The sequence below is a fragment of the Verticillium nonalfalfae genome (genome assembly GCF_003724135.2).
Source record: "Verticillium nonalfalfae strain VnAa140/NRRL 66861 chromosome Unknown scaffold_3, whole genome shotgun sequence".
Lineage (NCBI taxonomy): Eukaryota > Fungi > Ascomycota > Sordariomycetes > Glomerellales > Plectosphaerellaceae > Verticillium > Verticillium nonalfalfae.
The window spans coordinates 383995-402547 of record NW_021167228.1 but is presented as its reverse complement, the minus strand read 5'-3'; the positions used below and the strand labels follow the sequence as shown (position 1 = coordinate 402547).

At 58.3% G+C, this 18553-nt stretch overlaps 4 protein-coding genes across 4 annotated transcripts; 2 read left to right on the top strand and 2 right to left on the bottom strand.

Annotated features, from left to right (window-relative positions):
* Positions 1-1998: 1998 nt before the first annotated feature.
* D7B24_005075 (uncharacterized protein) lies at positions 1999-3425 on the bottom strand (the record flags this gene model as incomplete). Its single annotated transcript, XM_028639237.1, has 4 exons — positions 1999-2096; positions 2242-2318; positions 2628-3098; positions 3394-3425. The coding sequence occupies 4 exons, from the start codon at positions 3423-3425 to the stop codon at positions 1999-2001; spliced, it is 678 nt and encodes a 225-aa protein (XP_028499144.1).
* Positions 3426-6456: 3031 nt separating this feature from the next.
* On the top strand, positions 6457-7014 carry D7B24_005074 (uncharacterized protein; the record flags this gene model as incomplete). The annotated part of the gene is made up of 1 exon (XM_028639236.1): positions 6457-7014. The coding sequence occupies one exon, from the start codon at positions 6457-6459 to the stop codon at positions 7012-7014; it is 558 nt and encodes a 185-aa protein (XP_028499143.1).
* A 1932-nt stretch (positions 7015-8946) lies between these two features.
* On the top strand, positions 8947-11623 carry D7B24_005073 (uncharacterized protein; the record flags this gene model as incomplete). The annotated part of the gene is made up of 2 exons (XM_028639235.1): positions 8947-9630; positions 9689-11623. The coding sequence occupies 2 exons, from the start codon at positions 8947-8949 to the stop codon at positions 11621-11623; spliced, it is 2619 nt and encodes an 872-aa protein (XP_028499142.1).
* Positions 11624-12883: 1260 nt separating this feature from the next.
* On the bottom strand, positions 12884-17461 carry D7B24_005072 (uncharacterized protein; the record flags this gene model as incomplete). The annotated part of the gene is made up of 5 exons (XM_028639234.1): positions 12884-14065; positions 14267-14738; positions 15986-16700; positions 16778-17216; positions 17282-17461. The coding sequence occupies 5 exons, from the start codon at positions 17459-17461 to the stop codon at positions 12884-12886; spliced, it is 2988 nt and encodes a 995-aa protein (XP_028499141.1).
* Between the last annotated feature and the right edge of the window lie 1092 nt (positions 17462-18553).

The following is an 18553-nucleotide window of genomic DNA, read 5'->3' as shown; positions in this document are numbered from 1 at the left end:
AGGGGGGAGGAAACAAACGGTCGGCCGCAGCCTGCATGCAGCAGTCCACGCTCTCGTGGTCTTTTCTCTCATTCGTCGTGTTTTCTGTTTTCTCCCCCCTCCCCCTTTTCTTCCTTTGCCTGTGCATTGCAGTACTCTGCAAAGTCTTCATCACCTCCGAACGCAAATGTCGGTCCGCAAAATCCACTTCTCGCCTGCAGTAACCTGGCGCCCTTCGTGCTGTAGTACGCAAGGTACCCGCGTTCGTCAGTCTCAAGAGTTTAGGGCCGAGGGGGAGGGGGCGTGGCGGGAGCCGAGAGGCGAGGAGAAAGGTTAGATGAAGCAAAGACTTGGCAGCCAAAGGCAACGAAGAAGAGACGGAGGAGGGGTGGGGGAGCCGGAGCCAGCATCCGGTGCTCTGCAGCAGGGCGGCTTCGCTCCTGGTCTGTCTTGGGGCCCGCCGGTTGTTTCTTTTCTGTCTCGCCCCCTTCTCGTCTTCTCGTTCTGCAAACCATTCAGAGTGTGAGGAGCAGTGAGGGGTAGGGCAGCTTGTGTGTGAGAGGCAGGCCAAAACGGGAGAAAGAAAGAAAACACAAGAGGTGGCGGCGAGCCGAGAGACAACGGGGGCCGGGGGTGGGGTAGGCATGGTTGTCGAGTCGAGTCATATGGAATCGATTCAGAGGAATCTGTCGTTTCTTTTTCCAGAAGCCAGAAAGGTAGGAGGGAAGGGCAAACCGGGAAAGGAGGACAACCAAAAGTGTCAAAATGAGTTGACTAGGGCGGCTAGCCAGCGTGGCTTCACGAGACCAGCGTAATTATGACCTGCACGAACTTCACGAGACAGCCACTCGCATGCCCGCACTCGCATGCCCGCACCCACAGCCACACCCACCGCACGCCTCTTATGAGGAGAGTGGTGCGCTTGCGAAACACGGCACACACGAGACACTGCTAGAAATGCGTGTTCTCGACCGCGCCAAAGGTTCTTCTTTAAGTCGTAACACCGCGTGAGGGCACGATAGTCGACCGAGGCGTGGTACCTGGTGTGCTGGCTGGAGGAGTCTAGGCGCGGGACGGGACGACCTGCCGCAGGCGCCGGTCCAGACCTTGTACTTGACGGCGCCGCGCGAGCAAACATGTGAGAATAGGAGGCATGTAAATGCAATGAGGGAGAGGGGGGGAAAAAGAAGCAAACGACGCACCAACATGCAGTCTTTGCCGTGCTTGTGCAGCAGCAGCAGCCCGGACAAAGGCGGTACCGATATCTCCTCAGACGGTACCCGTCGATCGTGTGGGAAGAAGACAGTCTCGCCGCCGATGCAGCCCGCCGGTTCAGAGTCGGAGCTGGTCGTCAGGTAGAGTAGCAGAGTCCAGGTGGTGATGCAGGGAATGGGGGGTAGCGAAGGGTCTTCGGCGGGGACCACAACGTTATTCGAATCATCATCTGACAGGGACAAAGTTTGTTAGCTGATGGGCTAAGAATCACGGCGAAGCGAGCCTTGTCATCGTTCATCACAATGAGAGCGACATCCTTGAGAAGCTGAAAGGTATGAGGCTGCGTGCAATGAGTGGGTTGACGATATGTGGATTGTGTGTGTGTGGGTGGGTGGGTGGAGGCTCTGAGTGTCTTGGTGTGAAGGCCTCTCGGTACTGGGTGTCTGGCGTTCGATCGCTGGAATGAAGGCTTGGGTACGCAGAACCAATGATGGCGAGGGATCGGCCCTCTCGGATTGAGCTCCGTACCGCTCCTCTGGTTGCATCGGAGATTGTTGAGGGAGAGCTTCGCTGGACAATCAACACGACAGGGGTTTGAGATCGGTGACTCGGCCGACTTGGTGGTGGGGAGCCAGCGGACTAGTCGGTCGAACAATCAGATCTCAGATGGTCGGGGAGCTCGCTTCTGGGTTTTTGGCCACTTGAGCCTGCCTAGTCAGGCGACGGTCGCGACAAGCGGAGACCTCAAGCACCATTGACCCGGCTCGATCACAGCCGGACCGGCCCTTCAGCTGTGCTGAACCGTCACTGCGGCGCTTGCCCGTACTTGCGGAGGGCGAGCCCGGCTCCGACCCTGAGCCTGACGCGACCCCCGATAATAGCCATCGTGCCCATCATGCCCCCTCGTGGCATGGGTCGTCGTCATCGTGTTCTTCTCGTGGCGGACGGGCGGCGTGCCGCTCGGGATCGTCTTAAACGGGACATGGCGTGCATAAATGACAGCACCATGGGGAGTCAAGTGAGACACGAGCGAGGTACTATACTTACAATGAGCGTCAAAATACTGTCCTTGCGTGTAGCGATAGACGCGAATGTTGGAGTTGAGCCCAACAACGTCACCACCCCTGTGGCACAATATGCAACTGATCAGCAAGTATTTTTCTCGTCAACAGGCCCAATGGAGTCTCGGGTTGGGAGCGATGCCGATGCCGAGCATGTGTTGGATACTGTCGATGGCGAAACCCATGTCCTTTGGAGGGCGCGGCCAGTCCAAGGCTGACTGGTGGCACCCCGTGCAGCAGCGGCAGCAGCAGCGTGGGGGAGGTGGAGGGACGCGAGCATGACGGCATCGAGGTGTGTGATACCACATATGTGAGGATGCTGATGACCTCTGGAAAAAAAGGAACGGGGAGGAGAAAACGGGTTCGACTGACCAAAGGGCTCTGACATCTTCCCGCTGCAGGGCGTCACGAAGGCCGGTGCCAAGCCAGAGACGACGGGCAAAGGCAGGATCGTCAACCTGGAAGCGGTCGTTGACGCGAGCGGCCATGTTTCGCTTGGGCCGGCCACCGGGCGTTGTCTCGAGCGCCAGGCCCCGTAGAAAGGCAACAAAGGTGTTGCAGAGGGACTTGGGCCAGAAATTGGGCAGCAGCACGACCTTGTCTGGGCACTGCTCGAGAGGCTCAGGGAGCAGGTCCGTCACAGGCAAGGCTGGCTTGAACGGAGGCCAGGCAGGCGGTGGGGCTTTGGAGCTCGCCGTGGCCGCCGTGGATGCGGGCGAGGACGTGGATGTGGACATGGACGCGGCTGTCTGAATGGCTTGACCCTGGCCCTTCTCCTTCACTTTGCCTGGCACGCCGGGGCTGGCTGGCGTCTTCGCCTTGGGCATGGTCTCGCTCACGACACTGGCCAGGAGGTCGGAGGGCGTGTCTGGGACGGGGAATGAGCGTCAGGGTGTGTGTCCGCGGCTGGCTCGGTCGGCGCAGCTGATGGCGATGTACGAAGGTCAATCTCCCGATCCGTGTGAGAGAGTACGAGCAAGACCAAAGATGCGGGAAGCGAAAAAAACGGCTGGCCTGTCCCCTTCCTGGGTTCCTGGCCTCCCTCCAGATCTGAGGTGCTAGGATGGAAGGGGTAAGGCCCTGTCAGTTGCCGGGACACTGTGCAGGTGCAGTTGTCCGAAGACGTCGAGGTGCCTACTGAGCCCACAGTAGGCGGGCCGCGGAAGTCATCCGTGTGTGCACTTTGTGGAAAAAAGACCTCGCAGAACCTGCAGGAAAGGGGGTTTATGCGACAGATGCACCGCGCCCGAACTAGTCGCTAGCCTTGCCGTTGGCGTGCTCAACGGTTTTATGACGTGGCCTCTGCTGGGACGAAAGCACGAGTGAGCCCCATGGTCATGATAAGTGTGTTCGAGTTGTTTCGGTTTATTCAAATGTGCCCAGAGCTGATGGCTTTGTGATTGACGTGGAGCCAGGCGGGGGAGCTGTAGTCGCTTGCGCAACTCACTAGCGTCGAGGATAGTCTCGAGTCCGATTCCCCGACGATTCTGACAGCTCATGAAGACAACGCCCGAGTTGCAACCGAGCGACCGGCTCAATGCTGGGTGAATATTGACGTGTGAGGACTGACTGAATCTCAGCGGCCGTACCCAGCTACCTACCATGTACCTAAAGTTAGGTGGGCCAGTGGAGAGACCACACAGAGGATCACCAAGGGTGTCCAGGATTGTGCCAAGCCGACCCGTCCCGCGCGCAGGGGTGGATGACCACACTGTACTGCACCTCAGGTAAGGTACAGCAAGGTAAGGATGAGGCTAACTGGGACATGACCATGCCTGATCCACGGTAGCTCGTGGGTCCCCGCGAAAGTTCATCAGCCGCCGCTGTTCCCCGCTGTCTTGCCCCCTGTTCATAGCACGCTGGAATGCACAACCATGCCCTCGTCATGGCAAGGCATAAGGCAGTCTGCTCTCCCTTACCTCGAAACAACCTTTTGACCATCACGCTGTTGAGGCTAAAATAGCGGCCGCCTAGGTGTCGAAGCCCGTCTTATGGCCGACCGAGGTCGTCCTCTCTGGATTTCCACGGTCTCGGTGACAGAAGCCACGATGGGCGTGCTTGTCAGTCGTTGTCGAGCATGTTCTGTGGCCGGTTGCTGCCGTTCTTGATGCTGTTCATAATCGACCACCACAAGCGAGGCAACAGCACCGTGCACAGCACGTGGTTGGCGACATGCATGCTCTCTCCTCCAATACAACGTTGTGTCGATCGGTCCCGATGCCCAGGGCCGTCGAGCTGAGTGAACAAGCGGCCAAAAAGAACGGAGAAGAGTCTGCTCGAGGACAAAGGAATGACATTTGTCCCGGCTACTTGGTGTTCCGTCCTGGACGGCACAAACAAGTGTTGTCAGAAATCAACTCATGGCATTATCACCGACGGTCCAATAATTCTGTGCAGGGCCATGCAAAGTCAGAATCCCAGTCCATCCAATCACCTGAAGCGAAGTTCAGTCCGTCACCAGGTCACAATAAAGTGAAAAGTGATATACCAACTTTAGACAGACTTGGTGTCGTTGTCATCACACATGCACACACTCCAGCTCCGCTCGTGCGCAAAGGCAGAAACAAGAAGGAGATGGAAACGCTATCACATCCTGACGTGCTTCGTCGAGGCGAGCCAGACTGTGATTTCGAGTCATGATCGTGCCGTTCGCTTTTTTGCTCTGCATCGAGAAATGTAGCCGAACGGCCCTGGCCGTATTGTCCCGTCCTCCCTCTTGGCAGGTCTGAAGTTTCCAGTTTATTGCATGTACGTGCATACGAGTGGGCATTGCGTTCGATGTGTGCCTCTCGCAAGATCCATGTCGACGATCGCGCTGCGAGATCCGCGGCTGTGCATCGCCTCAAAGAGTTGGGACGGTTTCGATGTGGTAGGATGGATGGCCTGTGTGCCAGCCAGGCTTTAACTTCAGCCGAGCCAGATAACCGATAGCGATGACGCCGATGGTGCAGTCGCGTTCTTACCAGTTACCCGGACAGCAGTCCAGGAGGGAGGCCGAGCCATCTCGTCAGCCGACACGGCTTGCATGAAGGATCCTTCGTGTGCTGCGGACACTTGGCTCAGAACACGGGGGACGCGAGGCGGGGTGTCGGTTGTGGCACAGCGTCTTGGCTTCCTGTCTCCTCTTGCAGCTTTTTCTTTCTTTCTCATTCTTGCTTGAAAATCTCTCAGCTGGCGTGGATATGCATCTCGTCACAATCTCCATGAGATGAATGGACGGAGGGACAGGGTGCATCTGCAAACCTCGGAGGTCTGGCACTAGAGTTGTGCGAGTTCAGGCGAGACGAGTCAGAAGATAAGTCGTAGGTCAGCTCTGGACGAACTCTCGCAGCATGCAAAACCATTCTCGACACGCCTATGAGCGCTGCCTTGCCGGAGAAGATGCTCCTGCTCGAGACGCGCCGTTTCGCTCTGTTTGGCTTTATCGATCAAATGGCCCTGAATTGCGAATAGGCCAGTCCAGCCCAGCCCAGCGTTCATCGCGTTTCTTTGAACTGATGGAGGAGAAAGGGAGGGCCTCGTGACAGTGAGCCGCTTGACGCAACAAGGTAGCGGCAGGGTTACCCAGTCCTTGCGTCAACGGACGGGCTTCTTGTTGCAAATGCTCCGACACGATTGGGGTGGGAAGACTCGAGGTGTCCGTTCAACAGGGGTGTTAGCGCAGCCACGGTGGGCTAAACACGATCCGACCAACGATGGAGGAGTCGGGTCCCCGCGATGAACCGTGTCAAGCTGGGATAACTGGGATGGACGAGGTTGTCAGAGCGAGTAAGGGTGGTGCACTGGATCCCCCTCTCTCTCTCCTCATCGCGCTACTGAGGAAACAGCCACGGCCCAGCCCGCACACCGGATAAGCCAATGCATATCGCTGAAAGCCGGACTACTGTCGAGCCTATGCATTTAGAGGCAGCGCGTCTCACAACCACACTCCATCTCTCTCTCTCTCCCCATTCTCCATCGACTCTTCCGCGTTCGCGACTGACCAACGTTCGAGTCCCACCTCCTCCCATCCTGTGAGCTCTGCGCTCCTCAACTCGGTTCGTACCCTTTCCCGCCTTCCCCCCCCCCTCTCTCTCCCCGATCTGACATCCTTCCCCTTTGGCCCCTCCTGTTTTTCTTTTATCTCAGGTGGTGAGTCCACTGCTGACTCGATCTTGGCTGCCACAGGTATCCGATGCTCGCTGCAGGCCCCCCAGTAGCCATGGCCAACGATTCGGGACCACCGTCCACGCCCTCCTCCCTCTCCCCCTCCACCACGCCCTCCGTGGCGCGCCCCTCACCGGCCCACATCGACAATGGACCCTTCTCTCCAAGGGGACTGAAACAGCTCGGGTTGTTCTTTGCGGGCGCAAGCTTCCTCGTCTGCTCGACCCTCATCACGAAACGTGCCGTCACCCGCAAGAAGCTCGCTGCCTTCCCCAAATTCTACCAACCTAGCCACGCCGCCGCTGGGAAGCAGGAAAACCCCGAGGGCTCCCTGATTGCGCTGGAAGCCCTCAACCTCGCGACACTCAACGTCTTTAGCTTTGGCGTCATGGCCACGGGCGGCATTGCCTGGGCCTTTGACGTATCCTCTGTCGATGACTTGCGAGAAAAGGCGCGGCGGACCATCAGAGGCGAGGCAGGCAAGACGGACGAGGCTGCTGAGCGCGAGTTTGAGGAATGGGCAAATCGTGTGCTGACGAAGCTCGGCCAGACCTCAGCAGCAGAAGAGAACAGCAGCCAGGGCAAGCCGAGCTCATCAGAAAAGAAGGACTGAGAACGGTGGCGACGCCGGCAGCGACCAGAAACGGAACGACCAATACCCCCCCTCTTCATGTCCGTTTTGCGTTTCGCGGTCCCTGCACACACATACACACACACACACAAACAGGAGAAGTGGTGGGCTCTGTACGTGCATAAAAACCAACACATATTGCTGCGGAATAAACACAGCCCAGGACACGAGCGGACTGGCGAGGATGACATCTCTGTATAACAAATCAAGAAAAACAACCCATGTATTGAAGCCACCATCGGCCCCCAGGCTCTCAGTGTTCAGCCTCACCCAACGTTCATGCGCCCAGAGGTGAGCCTGGCCCACTGGCTCCAAAAACGGGACTATGTGCGTGTGCCGTCAGATCAAAGCCAGGGATCAGAATCCAGGAAACCAACACGTCGGTCGAGCCGCCAACCGGATCTCTACAGACCCGTTGAATCGGGACAGGCACAGGAACATAAAAATACGTACATATCCAAGAGCAACCAGTTCTCCAGCGATCCGATGGACCTTGTCCATCCGATGGTTTTCGGACGCTAGCCATGCGCTGGTGTGTATGTCTCTCTCTGCTGCAGGCCTCCTTGGCCACCACCCCCTTACCCTGTCTCCTCCGGGGCCCTGGTCTTTTCCTGGTCCAGATGGAGGATCGTGCTTATCTCCGTTGCAGGGGCCGCTTGGCTCGATGGTCGAACCGGCACGCAGAAACATCACTGCTTCTTGGTCCTCTCTCTTTCTCTGCACCCCTTCCCCTTCCCCCACCAGTGGCTGTTTGCTCTAGCCAATGTCTGCCACAGCTTGACGGCATTTTTCACAGCGACTGGCCTCTGCGCCAGCCAGCGGCGTCACCTTTCCGCCTTGGGGCGTACCCCTTGTGATGATGTGTGTGTACATGTACAGTATGCCCGTTGCTTTTTTTCTCCGACTGTATGCCACCGGCCCAGTACGAAAACGGACGGGCATGCTTCCCCGGGGGAGCCTACTGCCACCCGTTACATGGGCAAGACGGGAGAGCGCCCCCCTCGACGGGTGCCTTAATGTGGCTGCCGTCACCAGTGCCTTTGGTTTCCAAGCTGCGCATGCCTCCAAGCCAGTTTCCAGCCTCACAGGCCCTGACACAGTATCAGCGTTTTCCAAGCCGAGACATGGCCTACAGGCACAATGAGCCAGTCACCCGGCGGACTCGTCATGGGGAGGGACGAAAGGGGTGAAAGCGTACTGCGTCTGCAAGTTGACCTGTCCGAAAGATACACTCGGGCTGAACTCATGACGCACGACCGGGGTCGAAAACACAGGGTCCCAAACACGACAGCCCACTGTCGACAGCAGCGCCACTCTTGTCCTGCATCGCCCTGGACGATCGCCAAGCTAATGTGGCTAGGGGAACGGGAGTCTGTCCGCTGGCCCTTGATCAGTAGCGCTGTCTGGGCATACAGGGACATGGTCATGATGGGTACCTCTCGTCTACCACCTCTTCTTTTCCCCCTCTTCTAGCTGCTGGCTCTCGGTTCCAGCCCTGGCCAGGCGAGGATGGGTGGAGGTCAAGGCGCAACCATCACTTCCAACAGTTCCAGTCCAGGGTCGAATATCCTGGTCCAGCCTGGCGGGGCCGCCCATGATGAGAACGCTTCGTCTCGCCCATAAAGCGAGAGTGATTTGCTTCTTGCCCACGACTACCACAAAACGGGCCGCTCAACTTCATTGGCGAGCTGGAGTTTCATTGCACCTCCGTGTTCATCCAGCATTACTGATCCTTCTCATCCTATCCCCGTCCCTGATCTATTCACCTTGCTTATATGAACCCCTTCCTCGTCTCCCCCTTCCCTTGCTTCCCATCTGTCCAAGTGATAACACTCCTCGACTCTCTTTCTCTGAGCGAACCAACGCGCGGGAAGCCTTGTTTCGCCTGGACCATATTCCCTTTCTTTTACCGTCATGAATACTCTTCACGGGATCCTGGCCCATGAAGGCCAGTCCCCTGACGGCATCGTCTTCCGCCGTGGCGATCAGGTCACCATCTTCGATGACGGCCGCAACGACAGCTGCAACAACGAGGTGCACGTCTTGAACCACCAGACCAACCAAGCCATTGTCGTTCCTGTCTCGGCCGTCTGCTGGGTGCCGACACACAGCGAAAGCCGCCCAGCCGGCGTGACGCTGTTCACGATATATGGACGTCGCATCACCCACCATCAACCCGGCGACCCGATGCCTTCTCTCGCCAACCGAGCCATCAAGGTCCTGCTCGGCTCAGGCCACCAAGTCACACACACCATCGTTACCGAAGACGACATTTCGACGTGGGCTCAGCGCCTGGAGGAGCCTGAGCGACAAGCCTTTTTCACATATCAGTGGAACAGTTTGCTTTCTGACTGGCCTGCCCGAGACATGAACGACCTGCTCTCGGTTTGGCCATGCCAAGATTCAGATGGTCTCTCCGAGGGTGGTCTCTCCATGGGGACTACCAACTCGTGCATTAGTAGCCCGACCACGCCTGCATTGAGTATTGACCAGATTGGAGGCCCGAGGCGTGATTCTGCCGTCGATATTGGCTGTCCATCTCACAACAAGGATGGTCAGGACCCGATGTGCTTCCCTGGCGACGAGTACTCCCGCGGCGTGAGTAGCCCTCATCTCAGAATCAACTTCTGCGGGCGCGCGTACTAATTCGTCCCAGCCCAACCCCTACCTTGTCTCATCTGAGCCCGGCTCCCCGACACGTTATGATGCCATCCCCCTCCCAACCTTTGCAGAGCAGCAGAGCGTCATCAAGCACGCCGCTCAGGCCGTGTCCGTGACAGCCCATCCAACAGCCACAATGGGTGATCGACCCAGTGCCGGCTTCATGGCGAGTTCGTACCTCGGTCCCAGCGTAGGCCAAATAGGGTATACCACCGCCAGTGACAAATCCATCCCCGTCGTCTGTCAGAGTGCGGCAACCGACTTTCAAGTTAACTACATGTATCTTCCCAGCTCCGACGACCCTGAGCACACGGGCATAAACCACCCGCAGCAGCGTTACGAAGCAGCCACCAACGATGCTTCGTGGTCTCAACAAGCCGCCACAGAGTGGCCATCGTACCAGTCAGCGGAGGTTTACCAAGGCGTGCAGTCTTCGGATCAGTCGACAATGCCTCCTCCCGTCAACCAAGAGACTGTCCCACGAGCACACATGACGCCGATGCCTCTTCCCACACTGTCAGAAAACGGCCACTACATGACCACTAGCCACTACGAGCCTGTTCCCATCCAGCGCTTCGATGACAGACGTGCCGAGACCTTCGGCGCGTACAGCATGGCGAGTAACACACCTGCCTTCCACCGAACACAGGAGCGCCAGACCGTCGGCTTGACAGCTCCTCCCCAGCCTCCCCATGTCACCGTCTGGGCTCAGCAACAATCTTCCCGACCCGGCAACGGTCGGACGCCCGTCCCTCAAGCAGCGCCTGTCAACTTCCGTCGGTCTCCGAGCCAGCAGTCCTCCGCTCCAGCCTTCCGACCGGAGCTCATCGTCGACTTTTTCACGCGGCAAACACAGCCTCACATTGATGTCCTCGACGTGCGTCAGCGCGAGCAGCAGGACGAGGTCCTGTCTCCTGAGCAGTCTGCATCTCCTTCTGTCTCAGAGTCCCTCGAGGTGATCCGAACTGCCACGGCGGAGACGCTGCGGGTTCTCGGTACGCTTCGGCCTGGTTCGATGCCTTCTTTCAACCTCACGGAGCAGAGACTCCGCGGTGAGGTCGAGAAGATCATCGCCTCCGTGCAGAGCATTCGCCAGACGGCCCTTGCTGGCAACGGACTGCCCCAACAAGACCGAAGGGCACTGAACCAGCAGGTGCAGAGCTTGGCTGGTTACATCGAGTACCTCGGCGAGGTCTTCCCTGACATGGTAGAGCCTGCCAAGGCCTCCGAACCAGCCACCAGCACCCAGACACAACCGCCTGCAACGTCCTCGTCGGCGGCGCAGCGCCCAAGAACTGTAGCGCCGCAGACCGCCCACCCTGCGAACGGCATGGCCATCAACCGTGAGCATCAGAGACTGCTGCGCCAGCTCGCCGAAGATGTGGTGCCGTCGCCCCCCAGGATGATGAACCCCCACGTGGCTCCGGCGCCTTCCACACCTCAGCCCGTGGTCATGATGCCGGGCCAAGACATGATGCCGGCGTCGTCTGGAGGTCCATCTCCGGTCGGCTTCCACCAGCCTAACTGGGCTGGCGCCTCCGTGCCCACGATCGTGGACCCTGCCATGTCTGCGGCTTACCCTGCCGTCCAGTCCATCTCGGCGCACTCCTCGCCGTACCTGGGTCCGGCTGCCGACCCCAACCCCCGCGGCCACTACCTGCTCCCCGGGTCGGTCGCCATGGCCACGACCGCCTCAGCCCCGGGCATCGTGTCGACGACGACGCCCGCCCCTTCCCCTCTTCGCCCTTCGCCTCGCAGCCGCCACCCCGTCGTCCTGTCTCCCATGCCCATGCCCGTGGCCTCGTTCGACCGCCGGTCCTCCCTACCCGGCCGCCGCGTCGCCCAGCCTCCCCGGGAGAGGGAACGCTACCGCGCCGCCCCGTACCCTCAGTCCTACCGCGGCACGAGCGACCGAAAGGGTTCCATCTGAGCCTGCTCAGAAGTCGTCGTTCGGCTAACTGCATCTTATCGCCTCGTCCCTTTTTCCTTTCCCCATGTCTCTCCTGTACTATCAATCGCTAAGGGGAGTGGCACATTTTCATCTATTGCTGTTCATCTGGCATTTTTATACCCTCCCCGCCCCGCCCCCCTCAAAACGAAAACACACGAAACGAACGAACCGTCGACCGCGGCGCAGTCTGTCCGCGTCGTCTCTCCTTCTGATTCTCTCATGTTGTTCCTTTCTATATGATTATGACCCCGGCGCACGCACATTTTGCACTCCAACCGATTGATTGGAAAAGCACGGGACTATGGGAAAGGCTGTCTGACCAAAAAAGCAAACACACGAAACGCACCACAAACAAAATGCGCATCTCCCATGTCCAAAGTTCATTTATAACGCAAGGGGCGGGTGGCCGGCTTCGTCTTTCTGGATTGTTCTTCGACATGTTACAGTACATCGCTGCCGTGTCTCTCTCTCTCTCTCTCTCACACACACACAGGGACCCGGTCGAGCATTGTTAGCTCCCGAGCAGAACTACAGGATGCCGGGCTTTTTTTTTTCTCCATCTTTTTGAATTAGTGTGTACAGCGGGGAGCGATTGGGGTTTTCAAAGTCAGTTATTTGCTTTTTTTTCAAACTTTTATATCGCCCCTTCTTCGGGTATGTGGATGGATGGATCATCATGCTTAACGCGGCTCTGTCGGGCCAGTTTCTCCTTTTCTTTAATGTACGCTCGTAATGCGGCGCGGAGATGATGACGGACTACCAAAAAAAAAAGGTGTGCAGAGACGGGGTTTGTTGTTCTCCCCGTTCTCGCCAAGGCACCTTGACACGTGTCGGACGGCGAGAACAAAAAACCGACTACAAACACACAGACAACCAATATAAAAGAATATCGGGTATCAACAATAGATTGGTCCTCCCCATCATGTCTAGTGATTATGCTTTGGCTTCAAGGGAGCTATGCTAGTTTTGTTTTGGTGAAGGACGGAGAGATTAAAAAAAAAAACACCCCCGTCGGATGAGCCCGCTGTTCGTGGCTTCGTCTAACTCTCCCGTACGTTATCCAACACTCCTTTTCCGATTAGGCTGCCGTGCTCACTGTGGAGCTAAGCCCTCCTCTCGCCGTCGTCTCAGGCCCGAGACGCTCCTTTTCTGTTGGCTTCTTCCCCGCAGCCGCCTTTGCGCCGGTCACTCCCCTGGAACCTGTCCATAGCATTATGCTGGAGCACGACGACACCCCCCTCATGGCGCCCCCGACGAGTCCTCCGCGTAGTCGTCCACAAGGGCCTGCATCTCCGGGTCGTGGCCCCTCGCGCGCTGCCGCAGCCGACCCTCGAGCCCAACGTCATCCTCGAAACTGCCCCTGCGGCCCCAGTTCCGCGGCTGCCTCTTGAGGAAGGCGCCGACGGCGCCGAGGTAGCCCTCGTGGCGGAGAAAGTAGGCCTGCTTGGCGCCCTGGGACCAGAACTTGATGGCGTAGGAGAGCGTGTTGATGGTCTGGCGGTGGCCGCGGATGAAGGAGCCGCCAAAGTATATGTGCGAGAGGTTGTGGATCTGGGACTGCAGGTAGGCGATCTGGCCAATGTTGTTGGAGATGGCGTACAGGAGCGAGCGCGAGATGTCGCCGCCCGAGAACGGCGCCGCGTGGGCGGCGTCGTGCTCGGCGTCGAGCGGGTGGCGGGCGGCGTCGCTGGCGGCGGCCGACGAGTCGCCGTTGTGCAGGCCGCCGTGGTCCTCGGCCTCGTGTTCGGCTTCGCGCTTCATGCGGAAGACCTTGCCAAAGGAGGAGGCGATGGTCGTGCTCTTGAGGCCGATCTTGCCGTAGTCGGTGCCGTAGATGTCGCCGACGAGCATGTCAACCTTGGAGTTGTCGCCGCGCTCGGCAGCGTCGAGCATGTCGTCGAAGGAGCGGGCGCCGGTCAGCAGGGAGAGGAGACCCCAGAGAGTCCCGCCGCCGAGGGAGGTGCCGCCGACGCGCTGGTACTGACGGGGGCCCGAGACCTTGAGCATGGAGACGCCGGAGCCAATGTTGACGAGCAGGTAGGGGTAGATGTCGTCGGAGGGCGAGGCAAAGTGCATGGGGTCCGTCTCGCTGTAGGTGAAGACTTCGCGGGGAATTTCGGTGATGAAGAAGTCGAGGCCAATGATGAGGCACTCCATCTCGTCCTCGCGCAAGACGTCGACGCCCAGGACATGCCTGATCTTGTCGTAGAACTTGAAGGCGCCACCGCCCGTGGCCATGACGCTGAGGGCGCCAGGTTGTGATCCATTGAGTGTCTGCTGCTTGTCCTTGAGGTGGCGCATGAATTCTATGCAGTCGTCTATGCGGTCGGTTTCAAAGTTGAGGAAGTTGAGGCGGCCGCCGGGCTCTTTCGAGTGGGCCTCACGAGAGAAGTAGACGAGCTTGATGAGGGAGCCGCCGATCTGGACACCACCGTGCGGTCAGCTCTTTGTTCCGTCATTGCGTGTGTGTGTGTGTGTGTGTGTTCTCATGACCGGGCAGTGGGACGGGGGCCAAGCGCACGGCAGCGAGCGGCGAAAGGCCTGGGTTCGGAGCCGAGGCTGTCTCAGCCGAGGGGCAGTGGGAGGAAGGGAAGGGGGAGGGGGGGGGTTATTCTTTCATACGTCGACAGCAATATGGCTCACGACAGCCGTGTGGTTCGGCAGACGAATGTCGCTCGTTTCGTGATGTGTGGGCGATATTCTGCCAGTGGCGGCGGCGGCGGCAGCGGCGGCGGCAGGGTCTTTCGGGGAGCTCGAGTCTGGGTCGACGATGAAGGCGCCCTTGACGTTGATGCGCACCGAACCCGGACGGATGATGGTGCTGTCGATCTCTTCGGTTGTCGTCATCGTCCTGGGCCTGCCCGTAAGAGGTGCTTCTGTCGTGGATGTCTGTGTGGCCTGGTGCTGGTGCGACGCGACGTCCTCTATGGCAGAGCCGTCATCGACAAGGACGGGCGACATGGTGATGATGGCTCGTGTGACAGCGGCTGCTGGTGGCCTGCTGCTTGCCGAGTCGCGTGTGGGGAGAGGGTCGGCGCAAAGGCTCGTGATGGCAAGGTGTCGGTGCCGAGCATCAATCAATTGGCGGTCGAGGCTGTGATTCTCGTGGTGACGGGAGGAGATACTACTTGAGCAGCAGCGGTATGTGGCATGGGCATGAACATGGAGAGGGTCGAGGTGTTTCGGGCATCTCGTCTCTGATCGCGATGAACTCAACAAAGCAGGAGGGGCTGAGCCGGGCACCGCTGTCGAATCCAAGCTCTCACCTCCCACTTTTTTCTTGACTCTTTTAGGGGTTTTCGGCCGGAGCCTTTGTCAATGTGGGGGAGCCTGGAGCAGATACCGAAGTTGCGATAAGCCGCAGGTTGCAGCATGTACTTTTGCGCCTCGGCCCAGGGGAACGCGGGGCACTTTCTTCTCGGCTGAGCCTGGCGGCTCTCAGGTACCTTGACGTCAGGTACCGATTCGCCCAACGTTTTGCTCGCCCGCCCCAGAGAGGTCCCTGTTTTCCTGTTGTCGTGTTCCCCAGTCAAGTTCCCCAGTCGTGTTCCTCAGTCGTGTTCCTCAGCCGCCGTGGTCTCCCCCATACCCACCAGCCCTTCGCCCGTACCGAGGTAGATCAGGCTTGCACTAGCATGGAGAAACCATCCGTGAGCATCTGCACCTTTACGGACCAGCTCCACACGACTGACTGACTGGCGCGAAGGGAAGACAACGTCGGAGACCGAAACGTCGGAACCCATCATCATCATACTCCACAACCAACACTTTCCAGTTGCGCTATGCAGGATCACCACCCTCCAAAAGACGTGTCATGAGTGATTCGTCGTTTCCTTGCACTTCGAGCAGGTCCTGTCCATACATCCAGCCCCCCCCCCATGGGGCACCCAACAGACCCATGCCTCGGCACCCGCCACCCGCATCGACTCGCACGCGGGAGGCCCGGCCTGACCATCTAACCCGTGTCATGTCCGTAGCAGTCGGCACATGTTCCGCCCGGACCGGTACATCGTCAAATGACTGATCGACTCACTCGATGAACTTTCCGGCGGCAGCCCCTCCCGAACCCCTCGGCCATGACTGACGACTGCCTTCACGTCACACGAGCGGGAGCGTCCATGGCAACAATACGTATTGTACATTTTCATTGACAGCGAAAGGTGGTCCAGATTGTAGCTTCCAGTGAACTAGACCAGATGGTCAGGAAATTGGCCATCAATCCTTCACACGCAAAACTCCAATCCTCCGAGCTCAAGTGGTATCCTGTAAAAAGAAAAAAAGAAAATAGAATCTGGGTAGGTATACAGTACAGAAGCGACGTTTCCAACAAACTTTGTTTACATCAGTCTCCCCCCTGGAACAGCAACAAAGATGGCCGTCAAGACACCGGCCGCCAGCAGCGCGCACAACATGGCTTGCACAAAGATCGTGTCCTGGATCTGGCGCAGCGCTGGCTCCTGGATCCACACTTCGCGGTCAAACACCTTGCGCACAGTGTTGCGCTTCTCGTACTTGACAACCCAGGGCTCCGTCTCGTAGCTGTTGCCTGAACCAAACGACTCGAAGCTCGTCTTGGAGAGGTCGCACTCGCCCTCGTTGTCGATGAAGAGTTCCCAGGGTCTGACGTGTCGGTGGTGCATGCCGTGAAGCACCACGCACATGCCCTTCCACGCTGCCACCAACGTTGAGACACCGAGAACAAAGCCAATGGCGGGGATGGCACGATAGCCGCGTGGCGCACTGCTGAGGGTCAGGATGATTGCTGCAACGAGAGAAGCTGCGATGAGGAAGATGCCCAGGAATCGTGCGAAGAAGACACGAGCCGGGTTGCCGTTGCAGATGGACCAACGGATGAAGTTGGGATGAGCCTGGTGGCGGAGTGAGTGGTCGATCGACTTGAAGATGATTCGCAGCGCGCTAGGGTGCGTGGTGTAAGCCAGGCCGTGCAGGACGGCATTGCGCTCTCGGTCGGAGACATTCAGCTGTCGTGGGGCACCTTCCATAATATAAGTGGCGACGATACGGTCAATCTCCTCGCGGAAGGGCTGAATGGTGACTGAGTAAAATGTCAGAATTGACTTGTTGATGCCGTAGCAGACATGAAGGTCATAGGTCCCCCGAGTCGTCACTTACATGGCTGCTTCGCACCAGCGTTGGCAAACGCCTCGGTGGCCTGCGAACGGAATGTACCGACGACGGACATGCCTTGAGATGAGCTGAAGAGCGAGTCGACGTCGTTCTGTCCGGCTGGTGTGCGCGGTGGGGTGGAGAACGGGTTGGGGTCGGCAGAATGAGGGTTGGGAGGGCCGTTTGCCTTCTTTTCGAAGTCGGTGCCCTTGAATATTTCGTGACCAGGCTTGGCCTGACGGAAGGCACCGGCCTTTTCCTTGCGTAAATTGGCAATGGTCTCATCTTCCATCTCTTGAGTCCATTCCGGCGCGAGAGCGAGCTCCGATGGCTTGGCGTTGGCGAAACGCTTCTCATAATCCTTGATCCAGAGAAAGAACTGAAGGTTTTCGGCCGAGTGTTCGATGTAAATCAAATAGTTCATAAAGTCTCTCACGGTGCATGGCTGTCTCCCGCGTTAGTTTCCCGATGGACGACTGCTCTGCTGACCAGGAGCGGCGGATGACTTACAGGACAAGTGCCGCCATTCATGATCCTGTCGAAAGCGAGCGACTCGGGTATGCCTGTCGTGCCAGACCTGCCAGAACGAAGGGAACTGCTGCTCTTCTCGTTAAGAGACGACATGCTGTCCCGGAAGGAGCTGTCATCCACATATTGAGGGCGACGGTAGGTCAGCGAAAGAAGACCCATGTTGGCAAATAGCGGTCAGCGGTAGGCGTAGGTGAAGTGGCAAGTATCCTTTATACTAGAGGTCTGTAACAAACGAAGGATAGTTTAGAAGTAGGAAGAGCCTCAACAGAAGATGGTTCTTTAGGAGGGTGGCGAGGTGATATAGAATAGGAGGGATGGGTGTATTCAGAGTTTAATGAGATGACGAAGTCGCCGGTCGAATGGCCAAGAGGACGGTTTGGACCCTGAGCTGTTCTTGACTCAGGCTGATTGTCCGAACGAGCCAGACGGCAAGCGTAGGTGGATGAAATACCTGAGCGCGAGGCGTCGAGGTTGGACTAGAGGGGAACGGGGTGAAAGGCTAACAGTGTGGTCGGCGTCGGAGGGACGTCAGGAAAAGGAAGGATTAGCAGAAGGTCGAGATGCAAAATGCAGGCGTAGCGGACTGAAGTAGATGGCCTTTGAAGGTGGCTGCAAGGGAGAAGGTGTAAGATATACCCCCCAAAGCCCAGACAGAGCACAGCGGTGGTCGTCTTGAATCTGGCTTGGAGAGGGCTGTTCAGGCGTGACCGGGGGTCCTTGTGAGCGAGGGTCTCGACCGACGACCACCGGCCTGTTCCCCTGTCCCTCGTGCCTCGATGGACATGGTACAGTACTGCTAGCTGTCTCGCCCAGTTTCCGAACGCAGGTGGCAACCACGAGCAGGCAGGCCGACCCGAGGGTGCGTTGTGGTTGTGGGTGGTGACACGGGGAGATTAAGCCACACCGTCAAGGCCCGCACTGGCGAGAACGAAGAAGGGGCGAGCCAACAGCCAGTAAGCAGCCTACTGCAGCTGGCTCCAAGCCAACATCGAGCTGGTAGTCATGCCGAGCAAAGAAAATCCAGGCGACAGTCGTGCAAATCGGGGCAAGCCAGCGAGGGCGGGGAGGGTGTGCTCCTAGCCAGGCTTGGCCAGATTTCCAGGGCCCCGACGAGATGGAGAGCGCACTGACAGGAAAGGCCATCAGCGAGCGACTGGATTGGATGCAGCTGAATGACGTCGCAAAAGCCAGCTCGAAGCTAGCACTGGTCCATCCTGGAAGAGGTTTGGCTTCGGCCATTCGAAGCTCGAC